Source organism: Pempheris klunzingeri, chromosome 5 (assembly GCF_042242105.1).
Source record: "Pempheris klunzingeri isolate RE-2024b chromosome 5, fPemKlu1.hap1, whole genome shotgun sequence".
NCBI lineage: Eukaryota > Metazoa > Chordata > Actinopteri > Acropomatiformes > Pempheridae > Pempheris > Pempheris klunzingeri.
In genome coordinates this window covers 25,841,541-25,863,047 of record NC_092016.1, presented here as the reverse complement: position 1 = coordinate 25,863,047, position 21,507 = coordinate 25,841,541, and the positions used below count along the sequence as shown (strand labels likewise).

The 21,507-nt window shown below is 42.1% G+C and overlaps 2 protein-coding genes across 4 annotated transcripts in view; both read right to left on the bottom strand.

Moving 5' to 3' along the window:
• The window catches only part of septin15 (septin 15), a 45,332-nt gene extending 36,127 nt beyond the window's left edge, over positions 1-9,205 (bottom strand). Inside the window, exons 1-3 of one of the 3 annotated variants that reach the window (XM_070830159.1) lie at positions 9,148-9,163; positions 8,953-9,015; positions 3,571-3,670 (exon numbers count right to left, since the gene is read on the bottom strand). In XM_070830159.1, coding sequence (XP_070686260.1) covers positions 3,571-3,670; positions 8,953-8,991 — 139 coding nt within the window. In that variant the 5' untranslated portion in view covers positions 8,992-9,015; positions 9,148-9,163. Of the gene's footprint in view, positions 1-3,570; positions 3,671-8,952 lie in introns of all 3 variants that reach the window. The other 2 variants (XM_070830158.1, XM_070830160.1) reach the window with 2 other exon arrangements.
• Positions 9,206-11,548: 2,343 nt separating this feature from the next.
• LOC139201606 (monocyte chemotactic protein 1B-like) lies at positions 11,549-13,322 on the bottom strand. The gene is made up of 3 exons (XM_070830970.1): positions 13,129-13,322; positions 12,375-12,492; positions 11,549-12,267 (listed from the first exon to the last, which is right to left on the bottom strand). The coding sequence occupies exons 1-3, from the start codon at positions 13,193-13,195 to the stop codon at positions 12,153-12,155; spliced, it is 300 nt and encodes a 99-aa protein (XP_070687071.1). The 5' UTR covers positions 13,196-13,322; the 3' UTR covers positions 11,549-12,152.
• Between the last annotated feature and the right edge of the window lie 8,185 nt (positions 13,323-21,507).

Genomic DNA, 21,507 nt, shown 5'->3' with positions numbered 1-21,507 from the left:
ATTCCCTTTTGCCACTGGGAAAGAGGTTGATAAGTATTTCCCAAAATGTCTGTGTGGCTTTTTATTTTATATAACCAGTATTAATTCAATAATTCCATTCCATATCTATGTCCACACTTTTAGTGCGTGGAGTACATTTCAGTCTTTTGTAAGTGTACCTAAGGAGTTTGGTTATATAAACACAGTTACCCACATTCAGCCTTCTGCGGTCAAAAACACGCTTACAGCTGGATGCCGTTACAATCTGTTAATCTGAAACATCTCACCATGAGACATATTGGAGCTCATATTTCTGCCAGTCTGACCTTTACTTACTCAACAAAGTCAATCAGCCAGTGGTCACTCAAATATTAGCCTGGACAGAGAGGGAGACGTACCGATGGTGGCAGCGGTAGCTCTGGCAACATTTATTCATTTGGTGGAACAGAGTGAGGTTGAGCCATCAAAAGAAACCCCACTCTAAGCCTCACAGGTTAAAGTACGGGCTACAGAGGTGACTTCCCCTCGTTGACAGCGCTGCTGGAATTTGAGCGAGGTACCTGCAGGCCCACTCCTCTCATACTCCACCATCTGTTCCAAAACTGCAACGGAACAATGCCGGGCCTCTGAGTCGAGCCGAGCTTTCACACCTCACTAAGATGCCAAGTACAGCAGTGCTGAGGCCAGCCTGCAGTCTTTACTTTCATAGAACGCCTTATGCTCTAGGTCCAGCTGGCTGCCTCTCAAATCAAAAAATAGTCAGCTCTTCTGTCTCAGTATTATAACTCTGGTTCCAGTTTCTCTCCATTGCATTGGTTGGAGCTCATGGTCATATTAGTTAACTCTGTATTCTACCTTTTATGGAGTAGGAATTAGAGTTGATTCAAAAGTTACACAGGATAAGAGTCTACAGTAGATGTCCAACATGACATTTCAGACCATTTTTAGTGGACGCCTTGGACAGAACGATAAATATATTGCTAACCCTGCACAAGCCAACCTCACACTTAAGCAGCTCTCCAAATGTGATTGGACTCATTAACCTTTTAACCTCCTTCTCTGGCTGGACACACACTTTTGGATTATGTGCAAGTTTCAATTGGTCATTTCCTGTCTGTGCAAGCAGACACCACCGCTTCATTTTAGCAACATAGTCTTTCTCAAGCCAGCTTCCTCATCATTCAAGTTGTCTCAGTCAGTTTGTATTCTTAAAACTTCAATCAGAATTTTAGTGTTCATCTTTTCAGCCATTTTAAGATTTAGTTGTGAGGCCTCGTCACGGCAAAATCAACATACTCAAAATCTTTAGTCAACTCTTTTCTGGTAATGATATTATATGGAGGTTAAATGACAGTTTTAGTGGATGCATTTAGTGGTGGGACAAACAAACCCTAAGTGAGCAGCCTCCCTCTCATCCTCCTCTTTAAATGTGTGCTGTGTACACATGGCCGTGCTCCTCACATTTGTTATGTGTGAAATCTGGATCAGCTGGGGTATGCAGGGCTGGGAAGCAAGAAAGCTGGGAAGAGAGACAGAGGGGCCCATGTGTGAGAGGGCCTGAAACAGGATCTAGCTGATTGTGGGGCTCTCTGGTTCTTCTCCAAGCCATCACTCTGCCGTCTTTGTCTCCCTCCTGCTACTCTTCCACGGTGGCTGTTTACTAAACAGGAAGGTAAAACCCCAGGCTGAAATAATAAAGGCTGGACGCTTCTTTGCGTTAATGTCTTTCGCCTTTCACTGAGCTGCTTGGGGTCACTGCAAGATACATTCAGTTTGATTTATGACCTTTTAAAACATTCTAATAGCAGCTGGATCAGAGTTTAAGACCAAATTCAGAATGTTTCTGTGGGGGCAGAAATGCTGACAGGCAGATAGAAAGAGAAGCACATTTCACAGGAAATGATTTTTCACTGATCCAGTATAGTAGCACAGACAGGATGTGAATTATTTGAGATTTTTCCGTATTTATTAGAAATTTCTATATAATTACATCATTATATTTTGAGTTTTCAACCAATTACTTTAGTTAGGGTTTTAAGGGAACGGTTTTGGGAACATTTTGGGAGATATGAGTATTTGATTTCTTCACAAGACTGAGATAAGAATGGTGCGTGGACTGCACTAGTATGACGCCTTCCTAGTTTCTCTGATCACTCAAAGCGCTTTAACACCACACTCATATTCACGCACCACTCACACACTGATGGCAGGCTGCCAATCCTGCATCAGGAAAGAGAAATCACTCACACACGCTGAACAGCATCGGGAGCAACCAGGAATTCGGTGTCTTCCCTCCATGTCGGCATGCAGCCTGCATGAGCCGGACCGCCGCTCACTGCTAGCCTAGCTTAGCATAAAGACTGGAAGAGGGGGTGCACAGCTAGCATGGCTCTGTCCAAAAACACACCTACAGACAGCTCTACAGCTCACAAATATCCACAACGTGTTTAACCCATCTGTATTACAAATTAAAATGACAAAAGTCAATATTGTTGCTAATCACTTTATACCCTACACAAAGTGTGCACTGAGAGTGTAAAGATCAATTTCGATGGTGGACAGCTGAACAGCTCTGCAGGACTTCCATAGTACAATCCATATCTGTTCATTACAGGGCCCATTCACACGGAGCACAGTTCCATGTGTCAATAGTGTGACTCCACTGCCTTTGGGTTGTGAAGAAAACCTCATATACTATACATACTCATACGCTATGGACTGAAAATCCAGCCACAGTCAACAGAAGTGTGGCTCACATGTCTAGAAGAAGAGGACAAACCAGTATTGTTATTTGATATTTCTGTTTTCAGTGACCATTAACAAAACACCAGCTCCCATAAGGCCTACACCTTGGTCCGTGGGTCAGTTGCGGAGCTGCAGCCGAGCTAATGATCAGTATCTTAGATCAACTGCAGATGCTGAGAATCTATCTAAAGTTGGGAAAGTCAACCCCTGGAACACACTTCATTTTTTCAGAGAAATGCTGAATGAGAGCTTGCACTGAGTTACAGAAGCGACACCAGTTGTGTGTGTGTGTATCCATACAGACAGCCAAACCCATGGTTCCTCCTCTGTAATGCTGTTAGCTACATTTGTTAACCAAGTTCATTCATATCTGAACCAACATCCCGAAGCTCACTTTCCAAATCAAATCATCCATAACACACAGATGTGTTATTGTGTGTCCGGGGGCAACTGAAAAAACTCCCATGGGAAACTGTGGGAATCCAGCTTCCGCAAAAAGTATTTTCACATGCGTTCACTCCCCGTCAGTGAACAACAGTGCAGATGCTCTAAAAGCCAGGCCACACAGGGCAGCAGCACTCGGCACAAAACTGCTTTTTAAATCGTCAACTCGTCATCCCGAGCAGCTGAGTGCGCCGGATACCACACATGCTTTACCTCCTTTAAACCTGCGCTGATGACCCACATCCACACAAAAATGAAAACACACTCACACGAGCGGATACAGATAGATGGGCAGGTGTGTGTGCGTACTGTGGGTTTGGCTTGGCCCTCTCGTATGAACAGGAGCCCACACACACATTCGCATCCTCACTCACGGGTCAGATAAAGATGTTTCCAACTTACCTACAACCATTAGCGTAAACTCAAACCCCCTTTTGACCGACTTCCGATACACCTGGTTGGGGAGATTAGCGAAGCCCACATAGCCCTCCAGGTTCCGCTGCTGAGAAGGAAAGCACACACACACACACACACTTTCTGTTAATGTGGGAATCACACAGCATGTAGAAATGTTTGAAACTTGTTCCTTTACCATAGAATATGGGTCTATAACAGCTAAATAGACTTTTGGCAAAAGATGAACCATATCAACACACAGAAACTCTGTTACTATGGTATTTTAGGTGTGTGTGTAAATAAATACACGGCTGAAAAACAACTTGAGCTGCACACACACAGACACACACACAGAGACACACACAGAGACACACACACACACACACACACAGTTGTGAACCTACAATTAGTATTTCTGTGTCCTGCAGCAACAGAGCCGCTTTGAAGTAAAACGCAGCTGGGATAAATACAAGAGGGGAAAAAGCTTCGTTTAAGGGGAAGAGAGGTGAGGGGAGGCAGACTCACAGAGAGAAATAACAGGCTTTCCCCGAGGAGGGTGGAAAGAGGAAGCCAACCCTGCCAAAGCCCATCAAACAAGCACACTAAAACAAAACAAAAAAACTAATACACGCCAATAAATGATGCCAGTCAGTTCCTCCAAACATAAATGCAGATGTAAAGCAAAGCGAATAAGGCCGAGGACACACAAACAAGGGAATGCCATCTCCCTACGTGTTGAATCACGTCCATCCTGTCCCTCGCGTAGGACAGGTCGAAGACAGGTTGAAGACGGCGGGTCTCGCACCAGATCACAGCCAGGCCAAGCTCTCTAGCTACTCTCCCTCTTTACCACAGAGGTGTCTCTTGGTCCCTTCCCCATCTCCCCCTTCCTCCCTCTAACTCCCAGCCTGCTGTCAGATAACAAATCAGTGTGGACTGTTCTGCACGCTACGTGAGGCAAACACAATTGATTGCTGGCCTGCCTGCCTGTGAGCGGCCTCTTGGGTTCTGTCATGCATGGTGACGATGGAAAAGTGCAGCTCTGCGCTGATCGGCCTGCTGAAAGAGGGGGTTTAAAAGCACCTGCAGCTGAATTTAGACCTCATTCAAACTCCCAAATGAAGACACAGAGTGAACCTATTTGTGGTTGTGAAAACATAGAGATGGGGTATTATAAGGTCACATCCATGCTACTGCAGATAAGACTCACTCCCTCTATCCCAGCTTCTGTACTTGGACTACTTGTCTGTATGATCTTTTCTTTTCGGCACCAGAATGCAACATTCTGAAACTTGGCCAGTTTATGTTGCACTTAATCATCACTGCTGACTGCGAGAACTGAGCACGTACCACAATTTGTCCAATTTCGATGAGAAACGAGTTTTCCCAAACCTCTGACAGCCACACATCAACACAAGACTGGTATTATCATGTATCCAGTTAGGAAAAGTGATGGCCAAGGGACTTGAAAATGTGATCAATTAATCCAAGAGCATCCACATTGACCACATGTTTTATTTCTAATGTCTAGAAAATGCCTAAAAAGAAAATCAGACAGTTTATGAGCCCCAGCCTACATTTGAAAAAGGTATTTACAGTCAGCTTAGCCCCGCTGAAGTCCCCATCCTCACTGAAGCTGGTGGGTTCATACACCCTCCAACATTGGAGGGGAACAAGACTGAGGTGATTAAGAGTTATGGTTTTCCCTCTTGCTCTGAGATTAGCCGCCTCACCACACCTCCGGCCGCTGTGTCAAGCTCCCAGACCGGCCTCTCCTCTCTGATCTAGACCTTCCATCCAGCTCTTGGTAAAACAGCAACACACAAGCCAAGCCCATCTTTCATAAAGGTTCTATATGCGAGATTCAGCCGGGTCACGAACCAAAGCAACATTTACAACACACACAGTGTGACTTTTTACAGTCGTTGTGCAATATTGCTGAAAAAAAAAGACTCGCCGTTGAGTCTGCTTTGCTTTTTTACACTGTGCCAAACAATGACGGCAAAAAGGCCGCCCCAATCTGTGATTTTAGATAGCATGCCGGCTTTCTGGTGGCAAATCCTGTCCTGCCGGTTTCCCCTTTTTACACAGATGTCGATTCAGCTCTGTTATTACCTTAGCTACCGGCAGAGAGGCGGAACAACAATGACCCCAGCATTCTGTCAAAGCACATTTTACACAGATGGTGAGGCAGGATAACTGCACAACTCTCCTTCCTGGAAAAGTCAGTTTAAAAAGGGCCTATTCTCTGCTCAGGACTCTACTGTGTGTTTAAATAGCATAGCATAGGTGTCTGATGCTATATTCATGTTCTGAATGTCGTATACAGGACCTTTAAGGGAGAGTTACTGGGATTATGATCTTTAAGCAAGTGCAAGTGTTGGATCAGACTCAGTATCAGCAGACACCCAATTTTAAGGAAAAGAATGTGAGGTCATTAGATAAGAAGAGTACATACATACTTCAGGCTAATTGTTAAGCTTTGGGAAAACTCCACACTAATGTGCACCGCAAGACATCTTCTTCTTAGCATGTCATTTAATTTAGCACTGGAATTCTTCAATCCTAAATCCTATCTTGTAGGATGTCTGATGAACTGACAACATTTCACATTTCATGTAAATTAACTTAAATGAAGAACTTTAAATGAAGAAGATTAAATTCCTCAATATATCTGAAGCAGCCTGCCTTCTTCTCCCTTGTTTCACTACACAAAAGTAAGCGGAGCCCAGTTCACATACTTTCGTGAGCCTGCAGTCTCGGGCTGCTTTTTACGGTTTCAACACCTTTGTTCTAATTAAGGTATATCTTAATGCTACAGCATACAATAATAATTAAGACAATAATATTCTTCAAAGTTTGTGTAAGCAGTTTGGAGGAGGAGCTTTTCTGTTTCGATACGATAATGCCCCCCCATGCACAAATCCAAGTCCCTAAAGAAACATTTTTGCGTGTGGAAGAACTTAAGTGGTCTGCAGAGTCCTGATCTCAACCCCATCCAACACCTTTGGGATGAACTGGAACCTTATTGCTCAGTGTTGGACCTCACTGACGCTTTTGTGGCTGAATGGGAGCAGATCCCTGCAGCCAGGCTCCAAGACCTTGTAAACACCTTCCCAAATGAGTGGGAGATGTGAGATGTTTGGGTGTCTGCATACTTTTGGCCACTGCACATGTTATTTGCAAGCCTGTGTATCAGGCCTGACTCATCATCCACAACAAGGGGGGGGGGGGGGGGGGGGCAATGTATTTAACCATAACTAGCACAAAACACCTGAAAGCTCTTCCCCAGTGACCAGAGGTGCAAAACACGAACACTAACAACACTCCACTGCACATTCCCCAACACCGAGTGTGAGATTCAGAAAACTGTAGGTTGCACACACCACCATTACCAGTGGATGTTATGGACATGTGCGGGGAAAGAGAAGGAAACAATCTATTCTCCTCATCAATACTTCTGATGCATGCAGCTCAGCAGCAGGCGTAACTACTCTGAACAAGCCCGAAGCACTTTCCACCATTTCCATGTTTGATCCACCCACACACACAAGTTGTGTGTGAATATGTTACATAAGGAGTCACTTCTAATGGCCTGTCAATTTTCCTGTAGCTGCACTGTGTGTAGCGCAAGTAATGCAACACAATGGGCTAGTCATTTGGCTATTGGGAAAAAATGATTAGTGCAGGCTGCCGTTGTTTAGCTACAGCTAAAGTTCTGTGTGTGTGTGTGTGTGTGTGTGTGTGTGTGTGTGTGTAGGTGGGACTCTGAGGATCAAATGGTGCGCCGCATAAGTGAAGCAGTGTTTGAGTGCAAGTGTGTGAATGCATGAACATACACTGTGCATGTTCATGTGTGCATGAATGAAGAGCCCTTTTATTTACAGGGATCTTGTCTCTGTAGCACACAATGGGATTTGTATACAAATTGTATCCTTCATAGAATCACTATTATATTCACAATGATGCACTTCTTCCTGTGAAATACATTACAACTCACAAGGTTCTTTCTCATAAGAAAGTGACGAACAGAGAGAAAAAACAGGCAGGGCACTTAAAAGAGGGAAGTAATGGGGGATGAGAGAGGAGAGGGCTAGTCTCTCCATGTTGCTAATCTTAACCCCTCCCCCAGTCCACCCAGTGGTGATAGTAGCTGCCTGGTTCACTGACATCATCTGTATTGCCAAGTCCACCCCCCCCCCACACCCTCATGCATTCAGCAGCTGATGCTGAGGCCCACTCACCGCCTCCATCAGCTGTTTTAATCTTTAATTTATCACATATTGAATATTAATTACGTCATAAATATTACATCACTTAACACAGCAGAAGGAGGACAGACATAATTTAAAACAGTGTCTGTATAATTTCTTCCCCGTGTTGTTTTGAGCACGCTGCAGCCACGCTCACCTCCGTCGGCCTCACAATGTGCAGTGTGCTGCTCCATGTACACTAAATGCCAAATGTCAATGCAAAGCCAGCCGGATGTGGACAGTCACACCCAATTTCATTCAACAACTGAACAGTTTAATGAAGATACACGCATACATGTAAGTGGTTCAGCCACTGTTGACGTGGATGATATACAACAAGCAAAGTTTTACTTCATTAAATTCATCAATTGTCTGTAATTTATAAGCTCGCTGCATAAACTGGGAGATTTCTTAAGGGAGTTTGGCACAGGAGCTGTGATACTAAAACCAGTCCATCACAGCTGGCTGGGCTGTTCACTGGCCTTCAATATTTTCACAACTCATGTTAACACGTCTAAACTAGACCTTCCTGTCTGTCCATCTCTTTCTCGACTGCAAGGCGCTAGAATTGAGTCCAGGCCACATATGATTCACCCCTGATACGTTCTGTTCTATATAATGTTCAGGAACCAGACTCCATTCAGAAAACTACCATTTACAACACAGCATGTTAGTGTTACCTCTCTCTAAATTAGGTCCAAAGGGTAAATCAGGAAAACACAAAAATACATCAATCTGTTGCAGCTAAAATGTCACCATGTCATAGTTCTGCCACCCACAAGCCTTGCTCCCCCAGAATGGCTAACTTACAGAGAGGCGTGATTCATCAGAAAACGCTGACCCTCAAAGCAATACACATTGTTTGGTCACTCACATTATGCCGAAGTTATCAGTAGACTACATGAATTCATCAGAAGGTGTGAGTGATGTTTTATTCAACTACACGCTTTTGTAGATGTGCGAAACACCCTTAAACGGGCAGATTGCTAAAGGAGTTTGGTCTCCATACATTAAAGCAGCAGGATTTAAAACGGTTAAATTGTGTATTCGCGTTCGGGTTTCTACTAATAACCCGTTAAATCAACAGTGTTTAACGCTTTAACATCGGTCTGTTTCGAAGATAAAATGGACTTACAGCGATGCTGGGAACCGCAGTCTCTGGTCGCTCGATCATTGTACTGTGCTGTCACCACCCAGCCTGCAACGGACAGTCACCGAGGCATAAACTGACAAACACCCACGAGAATGACGGAGCGCGCAGCTTTTCACCCGCAGACCCTTATTTAGATGCGAACACAAAGAAACAGCTGAATGAATGAGGTTAAATTACATATGGCCGCTGACGGATACTACTACCAGATGTAGCACAGTGAGGAAAAATGCTCCAACGTCTGTTTTTCCTTACGACGCAAAGAACCACAATTTATACAATACTACATCCGGTTAAGAGTTTCAGAATAAGACGAGATGCATCTCGCAACAGCCCACCTTGACCTGTGATGCACTCGACTCAAGTGTTAGATCCATAAAAAAAAAAAAAAAATGGATGAAACACTTCTGCTTTATTTGTATTTGGTTCATAAGAAATGTCTTATTTTCAGCAACCGATGCTAAGCACCCATTTGAAAGTAGGGTTTCTCCTAACATTTATGTAGCAGCTATTTCTGTCTCTTAAAAGTTCTGATATTCTGCTCTTCTGTCGTTCTGTTGTTAAGTTAAATTGGCAACCATATTGTTCTCCACATCAATGTTTTCATTGCTTGTCGTTTCAACCACTCCTTGGAGTTCTACTAGTTAGCTGTAATCTGACACATTAACCACAACCCTGCATCTAATCAACCAACCTCCCACCCATTCCCACAAACTGACCTTAACCTCTCACCTGTCCTAAGCCTAAACCCACCCACCTGACCGCCCCCACACCTGATCTGTCCCTGATAAAATCAACAGATACTGTATCTGTTGATTTCAAAAATGTGGATGTGCAAATTTACACACAAAAACCCCCCTAGAGTCATGTGTCACAGTTTTTCAGAAAAAGAAGAAACTACCTTACGGCAAAGTACAATAGGACCAAAAAAAAAAAAAAAAAAAAAAAAGATTAGTGCTCTTATTTTGAAAGTAAATACATTTGACTTCCTGTTTGCTACTGGCTGTATCTGGCGAAATTGATGCACCCACAGGGGACGTGGATCCGCCTCCCTATTGGTCAAACACAAACGTGATCGGCCTCTGATCGTGTGTGTGTGTGTGTGTGTGTGTGTGTGTGTGTGTGTGTGTGTGTGTGTGTGTGTGTGTGTGTGTGTGTGTGATGCCTTCAAGTGCTGGAGGCTAAAATCTGCTGCCTTCAAAGACTCCTGTGAAAAGCGTTATCAAACAATGACCGACAACTGGTAACAAATGCCACTCGATATTAATGTGGCCACAGCAAAGAGTATCCAGTGAGACACAGGCTCAGTAATCATTTTAACAGGCTCAAAAAAAACCAAACAATAAACTGTAGGCTTTCTTTGAAAAAAAGAAATATATTAAGGTGACATTCAGGGACAGCACTGCCTCTAACACAAAGCAAAGTGTGGGCCTAGATAAAGCCCACAGTTTGTTGCTAGACAGTCTGGATGGGCAGGGCAGTGTTGGTGCTTTGATGCTGAATGTATTAAGATGTAGGTTATTCTTCATTGTCCTTGTTCCCGTCTCATTCCCTGCGCCTCTGCTACCCAGTAAATCAATGCGATTACATGGCTGGATTGAAAAGCAACAGGAAGTCAGAATTTCTGTGGTAGCTCGTGAAATATTTATTTCAGTTAATTTACCTCTGTCATCAGTGGAAACAACATTTAAGGTGCCTGTGTCTCACCAGGGAAGCTTCTGATGGGAATGTTTAGTCCACCACTAACAATTCCACACGTTTGGACACACAAATGGTCCATTGGTGCACTCTAGTGGAAGAGAAAACGGCTGCCATCAGACATCCCAGCCAACACTGTCAGCCCAAACTCAGCTCCGTTTTATCAATGCACTGTTTCTGCTGCGCTGTTGTCTGAACGTGACTGTAGGTGACCTTGCAGAATTGAACTTGTCTATGCTCATCTGTCCAGTACGCAGTGTTGCATATGTCAGTGTATTTACATGCATGTGAAAAGTATTTCAAAAGAGGAAAAAATGGAATGCTTACTTATAAATACCCCATATTTAAGATATAGTGTATATAAAGACTGCTAAATATCTATAATGTGCATGTTTTTCTATGCTGATTTCAAATATTGAAATATACAATATGTAAGCAAAGATTGTCAAGTCAGCAAACCGACAGTAATCACACATAAATTGTTCAAATTGCCTTATCGACATAATCAATGTATAACCAAGATGTGTTCATTTGAATGACAGAGTTATGATCAGAGAGCAACACACGAACGTGGTAACAGCCGAGGCCGTTTTACTGCTCAGAGCGTGGGAAAGTCACTGATAAACACAATCACAATCCTCTGAAAGTCACATAGTCTGGCTTTCAGAGGGCAGTTGGCTTTGAAAAGAAACATCAAAAGACTTTAAGTAATATGAAAATTTGCTGAAAGTTGTGATTCAAGCTAAGTTGCAGCCCCTGATCTACATCTTTTCAGCATTTATGGTTTCACACACGAGTTAAAGTGACTTCAAACTTCAACGATAGCAAATAAACACTAACAGAAGAAGAGAAGGAAGCACAGAGCCAAACTTTAACTTACTGTCTTGTTTTATTTCAAGAGAATCAAACTAGTAGCATACTTGTAAGCATTTAGAAATAAATTAGCTTTTGTCAAATTGCAAAGTAACTTTGCTCAAAAGATGACTTTAAATAGAAAATGATCCCCATCACTTTGCTTAACAGGCTATAATAATGAGACGGGGAGATGAGAGTAGGTCACTGTAGTAAATAATGAGGTAACCCATAGCATACTCTACTGATGACAGCTGGGAAGCAAGTTCACAGTGTTTACGGTCACACTTTGAGTGTTGTATTAAAACATGACATACTAAAATAGACCTTTTTTAAATCACAAACTTACAAAATGTAAAAAATATGATGTAAATATCAATAGTAAAAAAAATGGTGCCTTAAAACCCAGAAAATGTTATCAATCTTATAAAATAGAAGAATATTTAGTATACTTTTAGTTTATCATTTGCATATAGATAGACAGAAAGCTGCTATTCAGCATTATGAGACCTTATGGTGGAGATAGTAACATATTTACAGGCAATGCTTCTGTAAAAGCTGGAAAAGTTACTACATCTCGACAGGCGCGCTGGCCGGCTTTTGTTCGTTGGGTCTCAGATGTGCTGTTGCCCTGGTTACAGGTTGGATGTCTGTCCTAGGGCGGCTTTGGTGTTCAGGTAGCTGATGAGCTTCTGCACCCAGGGGGCTGAAGGCCTGACACACAGCTGACGACCAAACACCGTCTTCACCCTGGACACACGCACGGATGAGACGGTCAAGGTTGATTAGGTTCATGTGCAGATACGACGATGCTGTGATTTTTTTTTTTTTTTTTATCTCTGAGCTCGTGTACTTACAAGATGGCAGGGTTGGAGCAGCGCTGGCTCGTCTTGACGTAGCTAACCACTCTGGCTTGGGGTATCGGTTTCTCATTGAAATTAAAGCAGCAATTCTTTGGTCCATGACCTCGCATACCTGTCAACAAACACATATAAATAACTTAGAACAATGCACACAGACTCATAGAAGCCATCTGCTTGTTCCTTTCTGTGTTCCCTGCTTCATTACCTGTGGGCCTGCATGAGCCTAAATGTGATACTCTTGGTGATGTGCAGTTACTCAATTGCTGGATGGAAAAACTCTTCAGTTTTCTGTTCAGTGTTCTGAAAATTACCATTTTAAGCCTATTTTTGGGTGGATTGAACCAAAACAAAAAAGTAGTGGCTTGTCAAACCAAAACGATGAGGTAAAAAAGCTTCAGAAAGCTGACAGGAAGTTAAGTTCATCATTTGATCCATTTCTATTTAAAGATGTTGAGGAATAGGGCTACAGCTTACATCACCATGTAAACTTGAGAGTGCAAAATGATGAAGAGACATTACTACGTAGAGTATTTACAACTTTAAAAAACATCCACACTGGTGGATACTAGTATTCGTTTCCCATTTCATTGTCTCCATCGGAAAAAAGACTAATGAGTTTCTAATGTTACTGCCTCACCTCTTCTACACACGTGGATATCTACAACATATTCTGGAGATTGGACTGAGTCACACGTCTTAACGTCTCTCACACGCTGACTGAATGCATCATTGTCAAGCTCTTCCTTACCTTCAGTCAGAGTGATGACAGCCAGCATCAGCACAAGCACAGACAGAGCGAGACGAGGAGCAGCCATCCTGAAGTGTGTTGCCTTCACAGTGTAGCAGTGAATCTCAGTTGAGCTGTATCAGCTGGTGTGACCATGTACTCCATCTGCTTTCATATTTATACTGTACAGGAGTCGGCTGGAGGTCCCCCAGCTTCTGGCAGTATCACTTAACCTTTATCTGTTTCGGAATTTTACGGTAGGAGTTTCTTGTGTGGGCCTTTGTGTGTGTGTGTGTGTGTGCGTGCGTGTGTGTGAAGTCCTTTTCAGTTCTCTAAATAAACTGACATTCACTGTCAGCTTGAGAGATGAGGAAGCACTTGTGTGGTTTCCCCATGAATCAGCCTGCTAGTGTGATCGTGACCAAAACTACAGTACTTTCTGACTTAGTCATGTCCCACCGGACAATAATATGACACACCTGCTACATCCAGGCTACATTACGGACTTGTTAAGTGTGCTGTCGTGCCTACAGTAACATTCTACGATAGCTCAGTGCAAACCACGTTGTGGCTGACTATAAATATCAGTTATAACCTGCATGGCCAGTAACCGATAAACCTACTAAATGGACAAAAGAGGTCAGGAAACCAACGTGTAGTTAATATACAGCAATGTGTCTGTGCACAGATAGAATAGACTGCAGCAGGCATATTACTCTAATCTAGTTCATATTAAAAGAGGGGGAAACCAGCGTTCTTAGCAACAACAGCATGAAATAGTTTTTTTTTTTTTTGTGCAAAATCCCAACCTCAAATGTCAATACATCTGTAATACTGAACATGTCACCTGATAAAATCCCAGTTTGCAGTCATGCCAATAAACTGTTCACCAGTCTTTGTCATGGCGGTAGTGGTGGAGTTACCTGTTGGATTGGCATTAGCAGTGAATACAGTGGTTAAACTGCAATGCAGTAAAACCAGTTTCCCAGAATTCCCCAGAACTTTCACAAGTATTACGACACCACATCAACATGAAGATTTCATTTTGAATCAGTGGTTCCCATGGGGTCTCAAGGTTCACGATAAAAGGGGCACTCCATTGATGAGTTCCCATAAAGGTGGGGGACCGAGAGAGGGGTGGGGGGCATGGTGGTGCGGACATGCAGGTTAAGAGCTGTCTAAGTGTCAGCTCTGTGATTGACTGTTGACCAGTCCAGGTTGTCCAGTGTCAGTTGGGACTGGTTCCAGCACCTCCACCCAAGGGTAAGTTGTATAGATAATGGATAGAAGGGTGGACGCTCCCTCAGAGCGACAGAGATCATTATATAAGTGTATTTACAGGATGAGCATAGTTCTCCCCTCACGGGTGAGCTGACCTTCATGGAGTCGTGTATTATACAGTTCTGTAAGAAAAAACTACAGAATTCTCTCTACAGCTTTTCTCCCATTTGTCTTGTAAAATACAGACTCTTCACATGTAACACCAACTGATCTTAGACGGAAAAATGATTAGATAAAGTAGAAAGGAAAGGATGCAGACACATGCAGCAGCAGTATTCAGCATCAGTGTAGGCTGTGTGTGGGCTTATTGTATGTCTGACTCTTATCGTTATGTGGAAAACAGTACGTTGGAAAAGTTAAATGATCTTAATATAACTACTTGCAAGATTTGTTTTATTGTTGTCGGGGCTGAGAGAGCATCAGTTACCTTAAATATGGTAGAAAAAAGTTGTGAAGAAATTGACCCGACATATTAAAGTCCAATATTCCCTCTGCTTTTAGCCGTCTTGGTCTCCAAATGCTAAAGTATCTTTAATTGATCTTTTCCAGCCTGGCCTGGCAGTGAAACAAGCTGGAAACACACGCCACACCAAATCCAGCACACACACACACACACACACACACACACACACACACACACACACACACACACACACACACACACACACACACACACACACACACACACACACACATCAACATTAGCATTTATTTGAGGTTGTGTTTCTATGTGAATGCCAGATATTCACATAGAAACACAACTTTAGCAGCTAAATGCTCCATAATGGTCATCAGCTGGTTGCTAACTTTGTCTTCGTGCTGTTTGGTGCTGGGCAGGTAGAATTTATTTCCCTGGAAACAGCTGCCTGCTGCCAGAAGCACGGTTGGACGAGAGTGGAGAGACAGAACCAGAGCAGTGAAACCAAACCACTTTAAAGCTCCACTCAGCTCCGGGGAACTGCAGAGTTCAATAAGCCCTTTGACACCATACATACATATATAAAGATATTGATAGAGCAGCTTTAAAAACATGTTAAGATGCTTTTTGGCTGGACGTGCTGGTGTTAGAGACTCAGAGGAATACCTCACAATGGTTTTCATTCTTCGCTACTGGGAATTATTTGGAAGTTGAAAAAAGACCTTTTATACGTTTCAGTCTAATGTTTTTGTGTAAAACATATAAGGCTGGTCTGACTGTACTTTCAGTGTAAGGGGACTTGACTTGAGTACCTTATGTAAATTTTTGCTGCTTGACTTTTCCCAAAAGCAGAAGGACCCATAAATGCTTCTTTCACTTCTTCATAGTTTGATTTAAAGAAAGAAAAACAAAATTTTCAGTGGTAAACACCAGCCTCACTTGCCCTGGACCCAATGACATTCACGCACATTATGAATAAGAAACTATAGACCAAAATACATTGTGGTGCCCTTTTACTAGAGTGAAACTTCACGTCCACTGAACAGTCAGTAGTACTGGTATTAATGTCACTACTGGTTGTGACACTGACTAATTATTTGGATACAAGCTTTGACGGCGGCCCAGTGAATGACCCCTGAATGCCCAGAGCTCAAATAATGACACAAAGACACAGATAAAGGGAAAAACTCCTTTGTTTTTTAAAAAAGCAGAAGAAAATAAGCAGTTTGTCAAAGAAGCGTAGAAAGAGAAAAGCTATTGATCCCTCAGCCACATTACAGAGACCAAGCTAGAGAAACACCCCCCATCCAAAGACAAAAAACAATTAAAAAAACATGAATAGAGACAAATTATAGAAAACCAAACCAGAAAAGGGTAGCAAATTTAGGCATCACTTCTACTGAGACTACAAGCCTGAAGCATTATTAGAGTACATGCAGCTACAAAAGCTTAGAGCTCAACTTGGACTTGCTGCACCCCCTGGATAACTGCAGAATAATGCTGTCCTGAACTTGATGTGGAAACGAGGACAGTGATTGGTGATCAGAAATGTTACTAATAATCTTTCTCAAGTTCTCAAAACAGACATTTGTCAGCAATTGACCCACTTGCTTCAGACCATAAACACCAAAATAATACATGAGTCCTGGCTGATTATTTGTTGAAACGCACTGTGAGTTATCCAGACAAAGTAAAGTGATCTGTTAGTGTAAATGCAGTGAGTACATTTGTATTCCTCTTTAGTCTGCTTAGTCTGTAATCCTGATTATCAATCAGCACATGTATTTTTGCACTCAGCACTGAGGATACAGGGATCATTTTGGTGTCTATGTTGTCATCACATAACAAGTCAGATGACCATCAGGACAGTCTAATTTCCCAGTGCGTTCCATTAATGACACAGCTTGGTTTTGACAATGATTCGAGAAAAGGCTCAAGTGAGAAGAGGAGTCCTGGTTGGGGTGTGACAACCAACTCCACAGCGGTTCCTCCTCTGCTTGACTCCCTCGGGTCTACCTGCGCCATGTTTGCTTGTGGTGGGGGCCGTGCAGGGGGCCTGTGTGGTGAGTGTGTAGCTCCACAGAGGGCTTGTGAAGGCTAAGAAATCATTCAGAAGTTATGGCTGGTTAATTCTGGTTGCTTGATTGTCATTAGCAACAGCATCATGATCATGCGGCATCATGATGCAGAGCATGCTCTCCTATGAAACACTGTCCCTCTGCGGAGATACTGGACACACGTCCCCCTGATCCAGGGCCATCATACTACGTATCATGGCCCTAAATGGCCACATGGTAGAACACAGACATTTCAGTCACTGAGGCCTTTGTACAATTTGGTATTGGAGTAAGCAATCTTCTCCACATTAGGCGAGTGTTAAGTAACAAAAAAGAATTACTTAGACAGCACATCATGCTATAAAGTAGCATTTTAAATTAGACCAATCAATGATTAATCAATAGTGTTACTGTAATATAGTTTCCAGCCACCAGTGGCACCACTGAGTGCTGCTGCTGAGCAGCACCAAAGTTGGTGAGTGAGGAAGAAATCCTGCACTACCTTTGATTTTACATCATTTGTAATCATTACTTTTGAGTAAATATTATATTAGTATGTAAAATACGTAAAATCACTATGTTTCGTGTATTTACGCATCTCCTCTGCAGCCACTCTGCTCCCCGGCTCTGGAACCCACTACCACCCACTCTAAAAAATACTCAGACTCATTTTCCCTATTCAAATCTACACTCAAAACCCACCTGTTCCGGATTGCTTTCTCACTATGTCAACCTGTTTTTATATTGTGTAAACTTATTTAATATTGTGTGAATTTTCTATGTTTTGTTGTTTTACTGTCTTCTTGTACGGCGACCTTGAGTGCCAGAAAGGCGCCTCTAAATAAAATGTATTATTATTATTATAGCATGTTTCAGTGCATTGTTTTGGTCCACAGATTAATAGCTCAGTCTCACTGCACTCACTGACTGTCTTCAATGAAAAAGCTCTGATAAACCCACTGTACGCTGCTTGCCCAGCACCAAAAAAACACACAAAGTTAGCAACTAGATAGCGAACATAGTGGAGAATTTAGCAAAGCAGGATATTTTCCTTAGAAGATGGTGAGGTCAAAACAGAGCTTCCCCCAAGTGGCCCAAAAAAGTGATAAATGCATAATTATTGGATGAATCTCACTTTTTTTTTTGTTATTCTACACCCACCTGATGTATTTTTATTGTTCACCTTGTTAGGAAGATAGGCCTTCCCTTAATTACCGAGCACATGAATGACTGAAATGTTCAGGACTCACCAAATTGGCATCAAGTATAATGGGACTGGGCTCACCATGAACACACAACACCAACATGAACCAAAGCCTTGCCTTTACACCTTCACCTTTAATGAACCAATCAGCTTCTTTGCCCACTGCTATTTTTTTTACACTTTTTGTTATTCAAAATATGCAAAAACACAAACACAGAACATTTAGCAAAAACAAAATAGACTCCAAATTATAAAATGAATTACCTCCACGTTCCAACTTTTAAAAACAACACAAAAGAGTAGTATCATTGTGAAGAAGATGTAGCATTACGTAGGTCCCACCGTTTGGAGGCTTGCTGCATTGTCTTTCCACGCTTATTGGTGAATTGTTCAGCAGCACTCAGGTGGGGTGTAATAGAATAGGACAGTCGAAAAGTAAAGGTTATAAAGTACACTCGGCCTCCTCATTAAACCATGACTTATTTACCCCAAGAGCAAATTCTCAGGGAAACTGTGGCACCTTTCTGTAGCTCACTATAGACTTATAGTGTATTTACATGACTATTTACCAAGTATATAACATATTCTAGCATCTGATCACAAGTTCACCCTAAGCAGAGGAGTGGTGATTCGCAAAAGAGGCTGACACAGACTCAACCCAAGGGGGAAAAAAACATGGCAAGGCTTGAATTGAAAAAAAGCACAGATACAAACTGTAGTAATCTGAAGAATATACACTGTGGCCCATAAAGTTGGAACAAAATGTTTTTTTACCTCTTCTCATGAAATGATTGTGACAATGTGATTTATTCTTCTATTCTTCTCTATAAATAAAGTGTATATCTTCTCAATCTTCTCTTTATTGATCAAACTCTTTCAAACATATCACAGTGAAACTTAAACCACAATGAACCTTTGCAAACTGTGGATTCAGGCTTTAACAAGATTGGGGGTATTGAACAATTATTCCAACTTTATGGGCAGTAGTGTATGAGTCATAATTATCATAGTCAAGTGAGTCGTAAAGAAATGTGTCAGAGCAGCCAGGTGACCTGTGGAGTCATACCGTACATACAAAATGACAGTTTAACACACATAACAGAAGAACCAAGCTCCCGCTTTCACACACACACACACACACACACACACACACGCATGCACGCACACACACACACAGTCGCCGATACATTTGTAAACACATGCTGTACTGTCCGTCCTGTGTCACCTTTCAGCACAGTGAAACACCAATTAGCACATTTCTTTTGAAACAATATAACACGATGAGCTGCCCAAACGTACACACACATCTGTGTTGAATCTGACACTTGAAAAGCTCCTCTCCAGTGCCAAGAAACAGGCAGGCAGGCCAAAAAACTGTTGTAAACATTGTTCACCATGCAGACCGTGGAAATCAAACAGTATCTGAAATGTGAATGTTTTATTCAGAGAAACAGGCTTCTACATGAGGGATTCTTTGACACACACCTCGAAAAGAAATACACATTGTTTTTAGCGGTTAGCCCATGCTGACTGATGACAAAGTGGACACCAAAGTAATCCACGTGCTTCCAGTATGGTAAATCATGAATCTGGAGATTCCTGCGGAAATTTGCCAAGTGATAGAGGGGAGGCCATCATTACTGAAACCAACTCATCTTTTAAAACATGAACTGCAAAATTGAAGGGAGAAATATAGCAGTCCTTTTCTAACTAATTCCAAGTTAAACTTAAACCTAATAAAAAAAAACACCCTTGATTCAATTCATTTTGGTTTCAATTCACTCAGAGACTTTGCTTTTTCACAACATTTATTATGTAAATCAGATTACTGAGTTTTTCTAAACAGAAATGATAGACTTAGCTCCATCTCACATAAAATAATTGATGATTTAGGTTTAGAAGCTGCTTCCATGTCTAAAGTTTGAGGTAATGGTAGCTGACCTATCACTCAGCATTAGCACATGTTCACAGGAAGCACCATGTCTGCAGGGGACACAAGGACAGTTTCGGTATCAGCAAGTCTCTGAACAGTTCCACTGACTAAACTCTACTCTTTACAAAGTTCCAGATCCTGTTTGACACCATGGTCTGTGTGGATCTGTTACAGATTGGGAGTTGAATGCTAATGTGGATGCTAGCTATGCTATAATAGCATTATAATAAGTAATAAAATCTTCCAAAGGGTGTAATGTCTGTATTGGTGTGTATCTGCAGTATATTGTTGCCCAACCTGCAGCAGAAGCAGTGTGTCGATACTGGAATATATAGACAGATGAGGAGAGCAGAATTCCTATGGTGTGTTTAGATTGAATGCAAAATGAATTTGGTTGAACATTTTATATTTATTTAATTTGCTTTAATTTGGTTCATGTCTTGGGATAACTACAAAGTGTTGATGCTTTTGGCATCATTTTTCTCCAGTGACATTCACTTTGCATCTTTGTTCTTTGCTTTGCTTTCAGTCTGAGCACACCTCAAGTTATGTCACATCGTAATATTGCAGAACTTAATGTATGTATTTTGGTTTGCTGTGTGTCTGAATCCATTAGCCTTTGCATGAATCGACATCTATATATTTGCGGGTGGCTTGTCTTAATCTTTGGAGGGGGGGGCGTTTAGAACTTTATAAAAAATGTTAATGTATACTTGGCATACTTTACAGAGTGTGCGCAGCCTGTAAGTCTTCAAAGTGTGTCTGTATCATGAGGTTTTGCAGTTGCATCACAATATGGCTGTTACCATGGTGATCCCCTGGACAACTGGCTGTGCTCAATCCAACAGCTGGGTTGTACACCGTATGTTAGTTGGTGCTCAAATCAGACGTGCTTACAAGACAGTGGCTGCTCGCTAACCGGACAGCTATAGTGGTTCGACAGCTAGCAAGGTGACGAGATCTACTCTCTCAAAGATGGCCAAGTCACATGGTGTCAGTAGAGAACCTCCAATATGGCGACCAGAGGGTATGTTACATCACCTGAAATCCCTCTGAACATGACGTGTATGATGTGCCTGCTCTATGTTACTCCTCAGTATGTTTGTGAGTATACCTTTATATGTGTTAGGTGTCATCAGCAGGGCGGAGTCTCACATGCACAAATGTCACACTGGCATACAGTAAGTGTGTCTTTTTAGGGCAAAATGCTTCTTGACTCGTCAAGCAGTCGGACTCAAGCAAGCAAGTGTATCAAGCCTCTATATAATGTTGTAAACTGTTACCGTTTCCCATCATGCATCAGCAAATCCTCAGTTCCCACTATTACACCAAAAAAATGTCCCGTCTAATTTTCACCAGTCACGGCTGGAAAACATGCTGCATCAAACAACTTTTTTTCTCCAATTTGATGTCCCTTTATGCAATATGTCTTATTAGAAACATACCATATAGTAATAAACAGGCATTTAAACTCTCTATAAAAAGTGGTGTGGCGACAATAGAAATT

Excerpts from the sequence above, each read along its gene's own strand:
- LOC139201606 (XM_070830970.1), bottom strand. The coding sequence starts at position 13,195 with ATGGCTGCTCCTCGTCTCGCTCTGTCTGTGCTTGTGCTGATGCTGGCT. Across the intron at positions 12,493-13,128 it reads TGTCATCACTCTGACTGAAG|GTATGCGAGGTCATGGACCA; the intron begins GTAAGGAAGAGC and ends GTTTGTTGACAG. Across the intron at positions 12,268-12,374 it reads TGCTCCAACCCTGCCATCTT|GGTGAAGACGGTGTTTGGTC; the intron begins GTAAGTACACGA and ends GCGTGTGTCCAG.